Genomic DNA, 13,281 nt, shown 5'->3' on the forward strand with positions numbered 1-13,281 from the left:
GCGGTGGTTATAATGGAGGAAGGGGGTGGGGGTGGGAGGGGACGGCAAATATATGCCTTGTCTTTTTGAAAAATTGTGTCGACATGGGAGGATAGTTGTGGGATGGAAATCAGATTATGTTTGATGTGGGGTGTCACAATGGCTCGGCAGAGTGGGATGGAGGCCGGGTGGGCCGGGTTGGTGCGTGGATGCAGGGTCACGGGTCGCTGATGAGATATGGGGGAGGGGGAGCCGTAGGCGTTTAGGGTGGAGCCATAGGAAGGGGGCATGCGGGGGGGTGCAGTACGGAGGTGTGTGGGGAACGCAGCAGAGTCAAGTACGTACGATGTCAGGGGTGACTGCGGGGTGCGGTCGGGATCGGTATTCCACTTGTTGGGGTGGTATTGGTGCTGTGGGGACGTGGGGCGAGTCGGGGCTTGTTGCCAGTTGGCGTGTGTGGGGCGGATCGGGGGTTGTGGCCATTTGGCGTTGGTGGAGGGGCGTGGACGGTTGAGGGCTTGTCGTTGAAGTGCACTGTGGTGAACATCTTCTCGCATTTTTGAAATGCATTCGTCCGTGTCTTGTGATGGGGTGCCGTGGTAGGAGCACCATTTGCCGCGCCAGTGGTTGGGGCGGCGGGCGATGCGGTTGCCGCGGCGAGGGTTGTACTGGCGCCGCGGGCGGGGTTGAGGTGGGTGTCCTTGGTGGGCAAGTTGGGGTGTTTGCCTTGACAGATAGTTTTCTGCGTGGAGAAGGTGTGCTTCTATTTGTTCGATGGGGAGGAGGCTGGATTGGGCATGGAGGGTGAGAGCGATCGGGTTGTAATCCGGGTGGTCACGTAAGCCGTCCAGGAGAAACTGTGCGGCGGTGCCTTTGTCCTGTATGCCAAGATAGTTGACGGCACGCATCCGGGTCCGTATGTTCTTGTGGAGTGTAAGGTATTCGAGCATAGGGTTGCCGGGGTGCAGGGTTGTCTCGCGAGCGAGGGCTTTCAGCAGGTAGGGAGCATTGCTGGGGTTTGCGGCGGTAATCTCATGGAGTCTGTTGCATAAATCGTGAAGAGAGAGAAGGAGGTCGTCGTCAGAGAGGAGGGATCGAACTTCTTCGGATAGACTGTGGAAGATAAGGGCAAGAGCAAAGCGTTTCTGGCGTGTGTGGGATCGGATGTCTTCTGCGTCAGTGGGGAGGAGAGGGTTGTTGTCCAGGTGGCCGTCGCAATTGTCGATGGAGGCTACGAGGATCAGGTTGTTGTGCCAATAGTTGAAATTGGTGAGTGTCAGTTGAGTGACGGAAATACGGGGACCGTCAGGTGTGGGCGAGGATGGCATGGTGGGTGGATGATTGGTGGTAGTTGGGGACGGGAGGGGTAGTAGGTCAGGGATAGGGGGGAGTCTCAGGAGAAGAAATGGTTGGTGTAAGGGATGTGCGGATCGACCGTGGGCCGGTTTTGGCGGTGTGTGATGTGATGATCGGCCGTGGGCCGGTTGGGGGCAGGATGGGGTAAGAGGGTGGCTGTGAGCCGGTTAGTTGCGGGGGGATGAAGGGGGAATGGAGAGGGTGTACAGTGGGAGCGGGGAAAAAGAAAAAAGAAGGGCTTATAACCTGTGGTAGGGACTCAAGACCTGGGGTCGTCTTTACTGGGGGCATGAGCGACGACGGTGTTAAGTACGGTGGGAGTGCTATGTACACGTGTAAGATACGACAAGGGAGTGGCACAAAACTGTACAAGTATGGGGTACCCAAAACTGAACAGTCACCCCAAAAGTTGAACAAGCGAAAAATCTGCCCTTTTTATTCCAAAATAAAAGATTGAGCACCAGAAATGGACATATCTCCTGACTTCAGGTCCAACAAATGGCATAAACGCGCTGTGAAAAATAAAATCAAATCTGACCACGAGCTTTGCCGCCCAAAGTTCGATTGGATACTGTCGTATCTTACACGTGTACATAGCACTCCTACCGTACTTAACACCGTCGTCGCTCATGCCCCCAGGAAAGTCGACCCCAAGGTCTTGAGTCTCTCCTACAGATACTATACATTCCAGTTCATCTCAGCACTGAAGCAATGAAGTCGTTCGTGGCAGATAGAATTTGAGATACAACTTTTTTTGAATTTTTTTGATACTTACTACGCGTTGACCAATAAAACTGTTGTTCAAGTTTCGAGTGACATTGGGGTCGGGATCGACGACGCTAGCGCTCCCACGTGTTCGGGAATTCTACGTCTACTACTATCCACCATTAAAAAAAGCCACCCCGACCTGGACGGTCAAGGCCATCAGCTTTCTAATGGAAAAAAACCCGACTGAATCGGACAATTTTAAATTTACTTATGGCCTGCCATCTCAGTTCTGTTCAACTTCAGTGGACCGGTACTTGTACAGTACCGTTCGGTACTGTATGGGCAGTGTCACGGAATATGCCCATGAGAGGGGCACTGGACGAGGAGGTACAATCAATGCACTTGGCCATTCCTTTTCTGTACTTGAAAACAGGGCGGAGTCCCTGCTGTGAGGAAGGGGTTCCCTTTCCTCTGCGGTTTCCGAAGCGCGCTCGCACAGCAAGTTTGAAGGCCATCATTTTCAAGAGCGAAAGCAAAGTTTCGTGGCAACAAGTGCTGATGTTCGATTGCTCGATGGGATAGAAATGCTCGGTGCTCACAGTGATCATAGTGTGGGACGTTTCGTGTCGGAGTGCAGTACAACTGCTCCGTCGTGCCAATAGCCTTGTGGTAACGGATTCCTCGAAGAAATGATGCATTAATACTCTTTCCAGCAATAAATTATATGCCTCTCGAATAATCCGCTTCATAGGTATACAGTACCAAGTAGTCGGTGCTAGTTTGAGCGTATATTGTGAAGATGGGTTTCGCGTTTATAAAGTTCTAGGAGAAAATGGGACGCACGCAAAGACAATCTAACATTGACCAGGTATGCTTCACAAGAAGTGTTTAGCTTATAGAATCCTCTCTCAAGTACACCATTCTGCAGTGCAGAAGAATAAAAACTCTACGAAACCATGCAATAGTAAACCTATCTCGGTCTTCATTCAAATAGCCTCTCTCGGACATTGACATTACGCCCGTGTTTCGAGGTCTATGGTGAGAAACCCAATTTGACGTTGCTACTGGGGCCATCTTTTTCTTGAAGCTATTCAGACTTTCCCTGCTTCTTTTCTCCATGACGACCAGCCGCGTTGTGAGTCATACAGCAGCGTGACACCGAAGGAGAGGTTCTTGTGACATTGCTTTTGCAATTGCTGCCAGTGAGGAAGGGGCTCGCCGAAAGAAACCTTGCTGTTCACAGCCTCTAGATGCCATCCATTTGTCGAAGGTGCGACTTTTATGGGCCTTGACATGTAACATACAGCGGGGCTTGTGCCGTGATATCGAGACTCGATGGAGTTCTTTAAAGAAGCACTACAATGCAGTACACGTGAATGGCATTCTAGCCCAATGGAGTCTCGCTTATCCAGTGCGATGGAGAGAAGCAATTATTCAGCACAAAGTGTCTTCGCTCAATGTTCCTTGTGAAGCGAGAGAAAAATGACTTATGGCAATGAGAAATGACTTATCGTGGGTCTCATGGGCAAGCATCACTACTTATGGGGACAGGGTTGTTCTGGGGATGAATTGGTACAGTAATTCTCTATAGAAACGTGCAGAGCTACTTACACACTTCAGTAACCTGTCGAACGTAGGAGGTAACCATACAAGTGTGTAGCCGCTGTCTTCTTCTACAACAGTGCGGTAACATCGCGGATATTGCTTAGACCGCTGGCCCCCCACAGAATGGGCTTATTAATCGCTCTACCGTTTCGAGCGAGGTGGCAAACTTGAACTTGCCGATATGATCTAGAAATATAGCTAGGAGGTGCTCAACCCGTGCCACTGAAAGGGACGTGTGGGTTGCTTGTGAGGGACAACGTTTTTCACTCTTTGAAAGGATTATATCTTGATCCCTATTACCCTTGCAATTGAAGTAGTGGGAGCAGCACCTCTGACTTGTTGCAGGGGTTTCGACTGAGAAGTCTCGGAAGATATGAAAAGACTTCGCAGACGCCTTCGTCCTCATCAAGGGATATAAAGGAGACTCAAACGACCACTACATCCTCCTATTCTCGCATCAGCAAAGCAATACATTCCAACGGAAGTCCGCCAACCGCCTTTGTTATAATTTACTGAATCATCAGGATTCGTCGATATGGACTTTGATAGAGTAGTTTACTTCCTCTTTGCCACGGCGATAATTGCTCTCTTCTCGGCAGCACAGGCTGGGAGCAGTGTTTGCAGTGGCACCCAAGGTGAAAATGAGTACAGGTGTGTAGATTGGTCCTTCGGCTCTGAACTGATGGCCTTCAAACAGTATCAATACAAGCAACAGACGGGTCAGGATGTGTTATTTGGTGTTGGATCGTACGGTGCTCAAAACAATTTGAACATTGGAAAATGCTACAAGTTCAACCTCAATCCACCTACAAAGCCAATCATCGCACAGGTAACCAACTGGGGGGCTGAAATTAGTACCAACCAGTTCGATATGGTAAGTTGATCGTTTCTCATACTGGTGGCAAAGATGTTGAGCATTTCTGATGAATCTGACGTATTTTATTCCCCTGGCTCCAATATTCTCTGAGAACGCAGCAAATGGGTGGGGGAGGGTTCGGTGTCTGGAATGCATGCTCAGGACCGACCGATAAAACGGCCAGCGATAATCGCCCATGCAACACGAATGACTATCTGGATATTGCAGTTAGACCGCAGTTCGTTAGCGGCAAGTCTGAGTGGGGCCGGAGATGCGGAGGCCATATCTACCGAACAGGTTGCAGATCACTACCGAAATGGCCGGCCACTCTCGAATATAGGCCAAGGCCTGCAGGATCTTCCACAAATGAGCCCAATCTGCGCACTCTTTGCAAACGTTCGTTTGACTGGGGTGCGAGAATTAACAACGGGAACAAGCAGATCACAGGAGGTCAACGCGTTCCTTGCCCTCAGCAGTTTGTTGAGATTACCAACCTGAAGCGCAGAGATGATAGTAGATATGAGCAGATGCCTCGTGGAACGCTCACCAGTACCATGGATTGCTGCTCGCCTGCATCAGCATACCCGAGCGTTACTATGGGCAACAAACTCTTACCGAATCGCAACAGGATCCGTCCTTGTACAAGGGATGGCTACACTCGCGTGTAGACTTGTGCTCTCCTGCATGCCGAGCAACATGTAGGGGTTGTCTCCTGGCTACGAGTGCAGACACGCTCCGAGTGCAGATATGTGCCCCGAGGCTTGCCTAGGACATTGTGATAAAAGAGAGTGCCCCCTGGCCAGGAGACAGGTGGAGAGGGATGTGCACCGTATGTATAAAATGACGGACCGCAAGGACAGACTGTCCGCATTACAGTCTGTCACACGCGGTACTTAGACCCACGAGACGGCGACGACGAGTAAAGACAGAACCATGAAGATTACGATTCATCAGTCCGCATAAAACTTGCTTCTCCGTCTTGGTTGCTCATTTTGTTGTTTTTGTTGTTGTTTTTCCGCTTTTTTCTATTTATTTCTTCTCGTACTCTGCTACCCCTCTTCCGAAGTGCGCCTGTCATACCTCCGGTGACGCGCCCCGTGCTAACCATCTTAAAACTAGAAACGACGATCGGCTGAAAAAAAAACGGAGCATGACTGTCATACTTGTACATACTGTACCTCAGCGATACCTCTACTCGGCACAAGCCGGCATAAACACACGGTTAAAACAAACACGGCTTCTCCGCTCTGAGAAATTGCAAATCATAGAGCTGCTCTTGCTTAAATTCTACCGGGGGTTCCAGTCCCCACTGCGGGCGATGATGTAAGAAGGCTAACCGGATAGAAAACGCCGCCGACCATGCGTTGGGCGTGAGCAAGCAAAACGGCAGAGTGGCAGCAGGTGCAGTGAAGTCTTGTTGCAGTCTTCAATAAACTAGTCTCTGTACATTTCTCTCTCTCTATCAAAACAAATAAACGCTTTACTTCTATGCTGCTACCCTACCTACGCTGCAACAATCGTCTTTCGCCAGTTCCAATTCCTCCCCTCCTTCCTCGTTCGCCTCTCCGGCGTCTTCCCCCCAGTCTTCCTACAGCTCTGCCCCGTCTTTTTCTCCACATACGCGCTCTTCGTTGCCACGGTCTCCTTTCTCACGCGCCCTTCCGCAATGGCTGCATTCCTGCGCGCCTGTCCGCCCTTACCGAACCGCACGTCCTTCGCGTACGCCGCAACCTTCCGCAGTGTCGCGTTGGCCCGCGCGATCTCTCCGCGCAACACCCGCGCCACGAACGGCGGCAGCTCCCCGCGCAGCACCGCCTTGATCTGGAAGTGCGCCAGCAAGTCCACGCTGCTTCGCAACGGAGACGTCACTTTTAAGTAATGCGACAGCCCCAGCCCGCTGTGCCGCTGCGCGTGCAACGTCACTTCGGAGGGCTGCAGCTTGTTTCCGTCACGCCGCTGCCCGCGGAAGGGGACGGCGATGCCTTTGCGATGCGCGAACCGCGCCGCCACTTCCCCAGCCACTAGGCTCAGCTCCGACACCAGATGCGTCGAATCAAAGCACAGTCCCTCACGCGCCTTGCGCTTGGCCCTGCCGAGGTCCGCCCCCATCTCTCGCCGGTATTGATGCCGGACTAGCGCGAGACGATGTAGCGAGAGCAGGTCTTCGCTCAAGCGGTTGGTGATAGAGTGGTCGGCAATCGCGTACGACATGCGTCTCGGCAAAGAAATGAGGCTCGCCTCCACCGAAATGTCGCCTAGTGCTCCGTCCTCAAGGACGCGGCACCCGAAGGAAAGGGCCTTTCCCCCGGTCTTGGGGCCACAGAGGGAAACGAAGTCTTCAGTCAGACGCGAGGGAAACATGTCGATATTCGTAGCCGTTGTGAACCCGGTGTACACGGTAGAGACTTTCCGCAATGCTTCGAGGACGATTGGATCATTGGCCGGGTTTTGGAAGAAACGGGTCGGATCGGCGATGTGCAGGTACATCTTCCCTGTAGACTTGTCGTAAGACATCGCGTCATCGACGACATCGGTATTCCGACCGTCAATCGCAAAGGAGCGAAGATGACGCAAGTCACGGCGGTTCTGGCGATCCGTGTCCGGCACGTGATCTCCCGTTTGAAGGAGCTCAAGGAGCTGTTGATCGGCTGCTTGGCATGTTTCGGCGTGTCCAGCGAGCCCGTGTTTCTCTAACAATTTATATGCAAGAGTTTGCTTGGGTAGAGAGTTAGTCACGATTGATTGGTGTCCAGGCATTGTAATATATTGCGCTTGTGTATAGCCGGATAAAATCAGGATTTCTTTTCCGTTAAACGAATAGTTCAAAGTTCGAGAGTTAATGATGTCTATGCTTAGGCCTTCTGAAATCAGAGAACGGCCTCGCTGCTTATGTACTTGTGAGCCAATTCACAAACCAGCTGCATATGGAACCGGAAACACGAACGGGACCGTTGTCTAAAATGGCAAAGCGCATACTTCTGCGGTCTTAAACGTTGCGTGTTTGAATCATAAAGCCATGAACCTTCGATCCAGAAGGATTTTGCAAGCACACACTGCTGCAACCCTGCCTTAGGAATGATCCGTTCCAAGATGATTTATTTTCTCATTGGGTGCTAATGAATGATTTTGGTTTTCTTACTTCATCAAATGGTCGCAGAGGTATTGTAATGACCGGGACTTTCACCAACCATTTTCCCATTTTCGTACATCGCACTACTTTATTTATGACTGCTTTATTTTTAGAGTCACATTCATCCGCATTATTCCACTTCTCCTTCTCTTTTGTTTATCAAGTTACCTGCCACAATTAATTTACGAACCAGTTCCTCAAGTTACTTCATCCGGCAAGCCATCCTTTCCATAGGATGATATACCACATAGTTGTACCACACAGTTCCGATTAGGCATATACTTCCGAAGATTTGTGAGCAGTAACTCTGAGCATTTTTTGTTAGAGAAGCGTTTCAAGCCCTTTTTGTCCTTGTAATATTTGTCAACTTAAATGCGCATTCAAGTGATATCAGCGAATAAATCCAATTTCTCTAATGCTCTTCAACTACAACAACATAAATTCCATTAACCAGTTCCATTATCAGTGTAGTATCGTTTTTCCTTCGGCAGCAAAGCAGAAATAATTTGTGCTCCTGGGCTAGTTTAGGCTGAGAATAACTTGTTGACCTTTTGGACTGCGTTTCTAACCATCCATTCTTCCAGTCTCTCTTCTATCTCTTTTGGAATTTTGTGATGATTGTATATGGGAAGTCTTGCCTCCTGCTCGGAAAAGATAGGGCACTTCGCGCAAAAGAAAAACCCGCAGTAGCACTGCTCGGTCCCTATCTGTACATTGTCAGATTTAGGAGTAAATCCAGAAATATCTGTAGTGGTGGAGAGTGCAATAGCAACGGCAACGATGCATCTGCTTAAAAAATATTCATCAAGAAAAATGTTAGAATCACCTCTTTGGTTGCGAAAATCAGAGAGAATTTGAAAAATGCCGACTTACGTCGAGTATTGCTCGTTTACGAATAGCCATCCGCCAGGGCTGTAAGTCGTTGACCAGAACGCGTAATAAAGAAAGGCTTCATTCTCTTTCAGTACATTGCGCACGGAATTGTTGATCGAATGGACCGCTGTCTGCTTTTCTCGCACAGCTTGTGCAATAATTTCCAAGCGTGCCTCTCGCGGAATTGCAAGCAGGAGCTTATGCAAATCCTCTTGAAGATTGCTAGCAGAAACTGCTTGATGGCACACTGCCTCTGGATATATGAGATATTCTTCAAACTTCCAGTCGGTACTTCTGCGCTGGTCGCTGTCGAGTTTCGGAAGTGCTTGCGAAGCAAACTGGCGAATGTGATTAGTGGGAACTACAGCAGCGCGCCATTGGATAGTTGAAACCGCCAACAGGCGATACATAATGAAAACTGCAAGAATGCATCGTTTAGACGTGATATATGGGCGAAGAACTTGAAACACCAGCTTGGAAGACTCATTGAAGCGTGACGAAAAGGATTCGATTTTTTGTGGAATTGAAACCCGCGAACGACGCATGTCGAGAATCTTGGGAACGAGGAAGCTGGGACTGCATGAAACAGTGATGGGAGGGGGCTGGCATGATTCGGCACAGTAGAAAGGAGCAGATTCTCGAAGCGGATAGGCCTGCTCGGGTTCTTGGCGCATGGATGATGTCACTAACAGCCGCTCACAGAAAATCTTCGAATTCGAATTATTCATAATAAGAAGTAAACCGTTTCCGCGACCTCTGTCTACCGTATATGCCGAGGTTGCTCATTTATGAAAGACGCGCACTCGAAATGGATTGACTTTATTTAAGCCCTGTCTTTAAAAAGACAGGGCGGTGTCCTAGCACTGCTAGGCTAGCAGTGATGCACCAGCCTTACATCCTACTGTAAATGGCAAGGGCCTCCGTCTGACCGACTTACTACAGCAACGTCTTTGCGATCATACTATTCTGGTGCCAACCCACATCCCCCAACATCTTGGCACCATCGGCCAACAACCGAGCAGTCGGATGCAATTTATGTGTTGTTTTTTGGTTGGGCGGGAGTCACCTCAGCGGCTTCAGCAGCGCAAGGAGGAGAGGCCGTTGTCCTGTGCGAATTATCACGCGCGAATTATCGACGCTGCTCACGCTCGGGTTGCTGGCGCCGAGCGCGCGTGGAACGGCCAATGCCGCTGTCGGAGCGCGCGGCGACGGAGCGGAGGTGAGTGTTGAAGTTGTTGTCCTCTTCATGTGTGTGTGTGTTTGTGTGTGCGTAATTTTACCTGATGTTTGCTTGCTGTAGAAGAAGACACTGCGAACACGTGGATACGTCTTCCGTGAAAAGCAGCTCCACCAATCCTGTCGACAAACAGCTGTAAGACAAGAGCTGCGATGACCTACAGGCGTCATGGGATTGGTTGTGACCGGCTGTACACTTGTGCATTCACGAGAGGTCAAGGCTTCTCCATCCTATCCGGCGCGACACCAATTCAACAGGCGCGACACTCCGCGCGCTAGAGGTACTTATGTTATGCTAGAGAGAGTAGAGAGAGAGGCAGACAAACAGAAGATCAGAAACATCAATAAAGCTGCCATTTGCACTCAAGCTTTGCTCCTTGTCCGCACAAGGAGCCCAATTGTCTCAACAACAGCGTAGATCTCGTCAGCAACCCTGCACGAGGCAAGCGCTAACGCAAATTACCGACAAATCCCAGGGCTTGTTGATGACGACGCTGTGCAGTGAAAATCTCTCCACGAGGTAGACGCTGGCTGACCAATCAAAGCCCGAAGTTACAATTTACTGGACACGTGTATTGGCTGTTTCGTCCAATTAGCGTCCACTAACAATCTAATAACAGCAAGGCATAATAAAGTACTCAGTATGCAGTCAGTGATATTACCCAACATCCTGTGAAAAGATCGATGTCAGAACAAATTCCCATCGTCTTCTCTTCGGTCGCTTATGTCTTCTTTCGACCGTGCCGTACGCCACATGAAGGAAACAGGCTTACCCGCCCTTCACAGTTAGACAGCCCACCCATTCATGCTACTCTTGCCCAACACGATAGTCATCGCACATGATGCCTGCATTTCTTCCAAAACCAAGAAACAGCTTTCCTCTCGCCTCTGCATCCCCTATGCTCTTGAAAGGCGCGTATGCATGCACCATCGCTTACAATACATCTTCTTCGCTCGCCAGCACTTGAAAAAATCGCTGCAGCACAACTGTGCCCTCTTGCTCAACTCTTGCCCGTGAACTCGACGATTGTCGAAATACAACCCGCGTGGTAATTGCCGATCGATTTTTTGGCGCTCCATGCACATCTGCAGTTTTCACACGCATAACCTTGGGCCATTTGTTTCGCTGGGGACGTGGGGAAGTGTGGAGCAGAAGAAGGCGCTCTCAGCGACGGTCACGGAGTGGCGGATGGTGTGGATGAGACATGTCAGGGTGGGTTCGAAGCGAGTGAGGGCGCAGGTGATGCCGCAGTTATCGGTAGGGCTGGTGGAGGACGGCGTGGCGCGGGCGTCATTAAGGGGCGGGTGCCAGTTGAATAGAACAGACCCTCACAGAAAATGCGCGCTGCTTCATCAAAAAACTTTTCTTGGAAGACGTTTCCTGGACCACATTTCTACAAACGTCGAGCGGGAGGGCTTTCAGCTCGTCAAGGACTGTTGTGTGGTATGTTGAAGGAACAAGTGGAGATGGACCGTAGCGCAAGGCCCGTCAAAATCGAGCATGCGAAAGCGGCGGAAACCTTGGACGGGGCAGGATGTGCAGAAGGACTTTTGGGGAGTGATTCGCCGGGAGCAGACGTCTGTGAGGGAGGTGGCGCGGTAATCAGGGTCGAGGACGGCGGCGCAGATGTCTGAGCAGTGGCGGAGAGGGAGGTGGCGGCAGCGGAGGCTGCGGGATGCGCAGACGTCGAAGAGACGGACGTTGCCGTGCAAGGGGAGCGCGAGGGTTGAAGTTAAGAGGGAAAATAGGGAGAGCAGCAGCAGCAGCGGCATGGGAGGGACGGTATTTGAGATAGACCTTTGTGAAAACCCGATCTGTTTTCCTGTCTGCCATGGTTTTCGCTTCCTTTCCGCCGTAGGTCATCAAAGCAGTAACAATGTCTATCCTCGTTGGTCGAGGCTGTCGTTGCAGGGGCATTTCGAGAAGATTGCTCGACGGTTTGGCTGTTATTTTTGTCGGAGCGGAATGAGGAGCTCAATGATCTTTGGCTGTGCTGCACAAAGTTATGTAGCTGTGTAGCTGTTTATATTCGGGGAAGTGTCCCGCTATTACTTGTCTCGCAGCTGCGTATTGAGTGCCAACTAAATCACTACTGTTGCCGTCGGCCTGAAATGACCTCGCGTTGAACGCCAGATCATCGCAGGTCGACAGGTCATCGTGCTGATGACCTGGCAGTACGAGGTCGTCAGCATGATGTTGGGCAACGGTAGTATCTAATGCTTGGGAATTGTTTGTACCATTGCGTATTTTGCCGCAAGAAGCCCGTAATTCAAGGTACACTGCCAACCCATTTATAAGTATATAGAGTATCCACAACGTCAATATCGGATTTGGAAAGCAATAGGCATTGCAATACGACATTCAGAGCAATACATATTGCAATATAAACAGGAGACTGCAATAGGCATTGCAATACTTGAAAAGACTTGCAATTCAGTATTTATATTATATGTTGCAAAAATATTGCAATAGCAATTTATTGCATGGGAGCCCTGCTCGCAGGACCCATCACTCATATTTTGCATCTTCACTACAGACTGAAGTCTAATCAAGCATTTCTGTTATTATTTTGGCTCAAATTTCGTGCCACCCGCAGAAGGATAGCACAATATCGGAGCTGGCACTAACAAAGATAGCACTATATCGTGACCCCCCCCCCCCCCCTGTATTGGCCGTTTCCAATTCATGGCCGCAATGCTCCCTGATCTCTTGTGGCAGCGAGTTGCAGGGAGTGCATTCGTGCAGACCTTTTTACATGTGTACACGACTGAAGCGAATAGTGCAGCTCGCCACAAGGATAGAATGGTTCTCTCAGTCGAATCGAAAGGGCGATGTGTTTCGTCTTCTTGACAGCCTGAGGGGGGCCGTTTGGAGAGGACCGCTTTTAGAAACTTGTACTTGTCTATCTTTCGCTCTTTCGCGGTTGTTTCGGCGGCATCTGTGGCAGATCCTGTCGCGCTTTGATCCATTGATGGACTTTGCGCAGATGAAGCGATAGGGGCGTCCATGGCGCGCGCATATCGATACGGTTCGTGCAGTATGAGACTCGTTTGTGCTGATGAAAAGAACGGAAGACCCACTTCGTTTTCCTTCAAGACGGGTCGATCCGGCACTGCTGTGATCAGGCGGATGTGAAACTCGTGGCGAACTCACATGCCCCCAGTTTTCGGTATGCCTTTTGCCAAACGCGTTGTTTGAAAATTTTTGTTCAGAAAATCCGAGCAAACTCGCCGCCAAAACACGTGTTTTCGTGATGTTACGGACAACCTTATTAAATGCGTTTATTTCTTACGTACCCGTTTTGTTTTGGAATTTTTCTTGCGTGCCCCTCACTCCAGAACGACTTTCCGGTGGAGGCACACAGTGTCTGGGGCTTCGCAGGTCGTAGCATACATACTGCCCAACTCGACCACATGTAGAGCAACGCGACTTTCGTTGAGGCGCTGCGACCCCACTTTCCACAAGCCGTTGTTTGCCCTGCGGTCTGGATGGGCGTTCACGATGTATGAGCACTCCTGGGAGGGGCACTGTATACGC

General features: G+C 50.3%; 2 protein-coding genes; one reads left to right on the plus strand and one right to left on the minus strand.

Moving 5' to 3' along the window:
* Positions 1 to 4,183: 4,183 nt before the first annotated feature.
* Positions 4,184 to 5,172, plus strand: CHC_T00009261001 (Putative endoglucanase type K Cellulase, Endo-1, 4-beta-glucanase). The gene is made up of 2 exons (XM_005710308.1): positions 4,184 to 4,522; positions 4,624 to 5,172. Exons 1-2 carry the CDS (start codon positions 4,184 to 4,186, stop codon positions 5,170 to 5,172), a joined length of 888 nt encoding a protein of 295 aa, XP_005710365.1.
* A 7,383-nt stretch (positions 5,173 to 12,555) lies between these two features.
* CHC_T00000659001 (hypothetical protein) lies at positions 12,556 to 13,215 on the minus strand. XM_005710309.1 is given in 3 exon segments: positions 12,556 to 12,919; positions 13,041 to 13,159; positions 13,160 to 13,215. The coding sequence occupies 2 exon segments, from the start codon at positions 13,157 to 13,159 to the stop codon at positions 12,556 to 12,558; spliced, it is 483 nt and encodes a 160-aa protein (XP_005710366.1). The 5' UTR covers positions 13,160 to 13,215.
* Positions 13,216 to 13,281: the final 66 nt, after the last annotated feature.

The sequence above is a fragment of the Chondrus crispus genome, genomic scaffold (assembly GCF_000350225.1).
Source record: "Chondrus crispus Stackhouse genomic scaffold, scaffold_560, whole genome shotgun sequence".
Taxonomy (NCBI): domain Eukaryota; phylum Rhodophyta; class Florideophyceae; order Gigartinales; family Gigartinaceae; genus Chondrus; species Chondrus crispus.

Coding starts and splice junctions, on each gene's coding strand:
- CHC_T00000659001 (XM_005710309.1), bottom strand. CDS start 13,159: ATGTGGTCGAGTTGGGCAGTATGTATGCTACGACCTGCGAAGCCCCAG. Junction 12,920..13,040: donor AAAATTCCAAAACAAAACGG/GTACGTAAGAAA, acceptor GTTTGGCAAAAG/GCATACCGAAAACTGGGGGC.
- CHC_T00009261001 (XM_005710308.1), top strand. CDS start 4,184: ATGGACTTTGATAGAGTAGTTTACTTCCTCTTTGCCACGGCGATAATT. Junction 4,523..4,623: donor GTACCAACCAGTTCGATATG/GTAAGTTGATCG, acceptor CTGAGAACGCAG/CAAATGGGTGGGGGAGGGTT.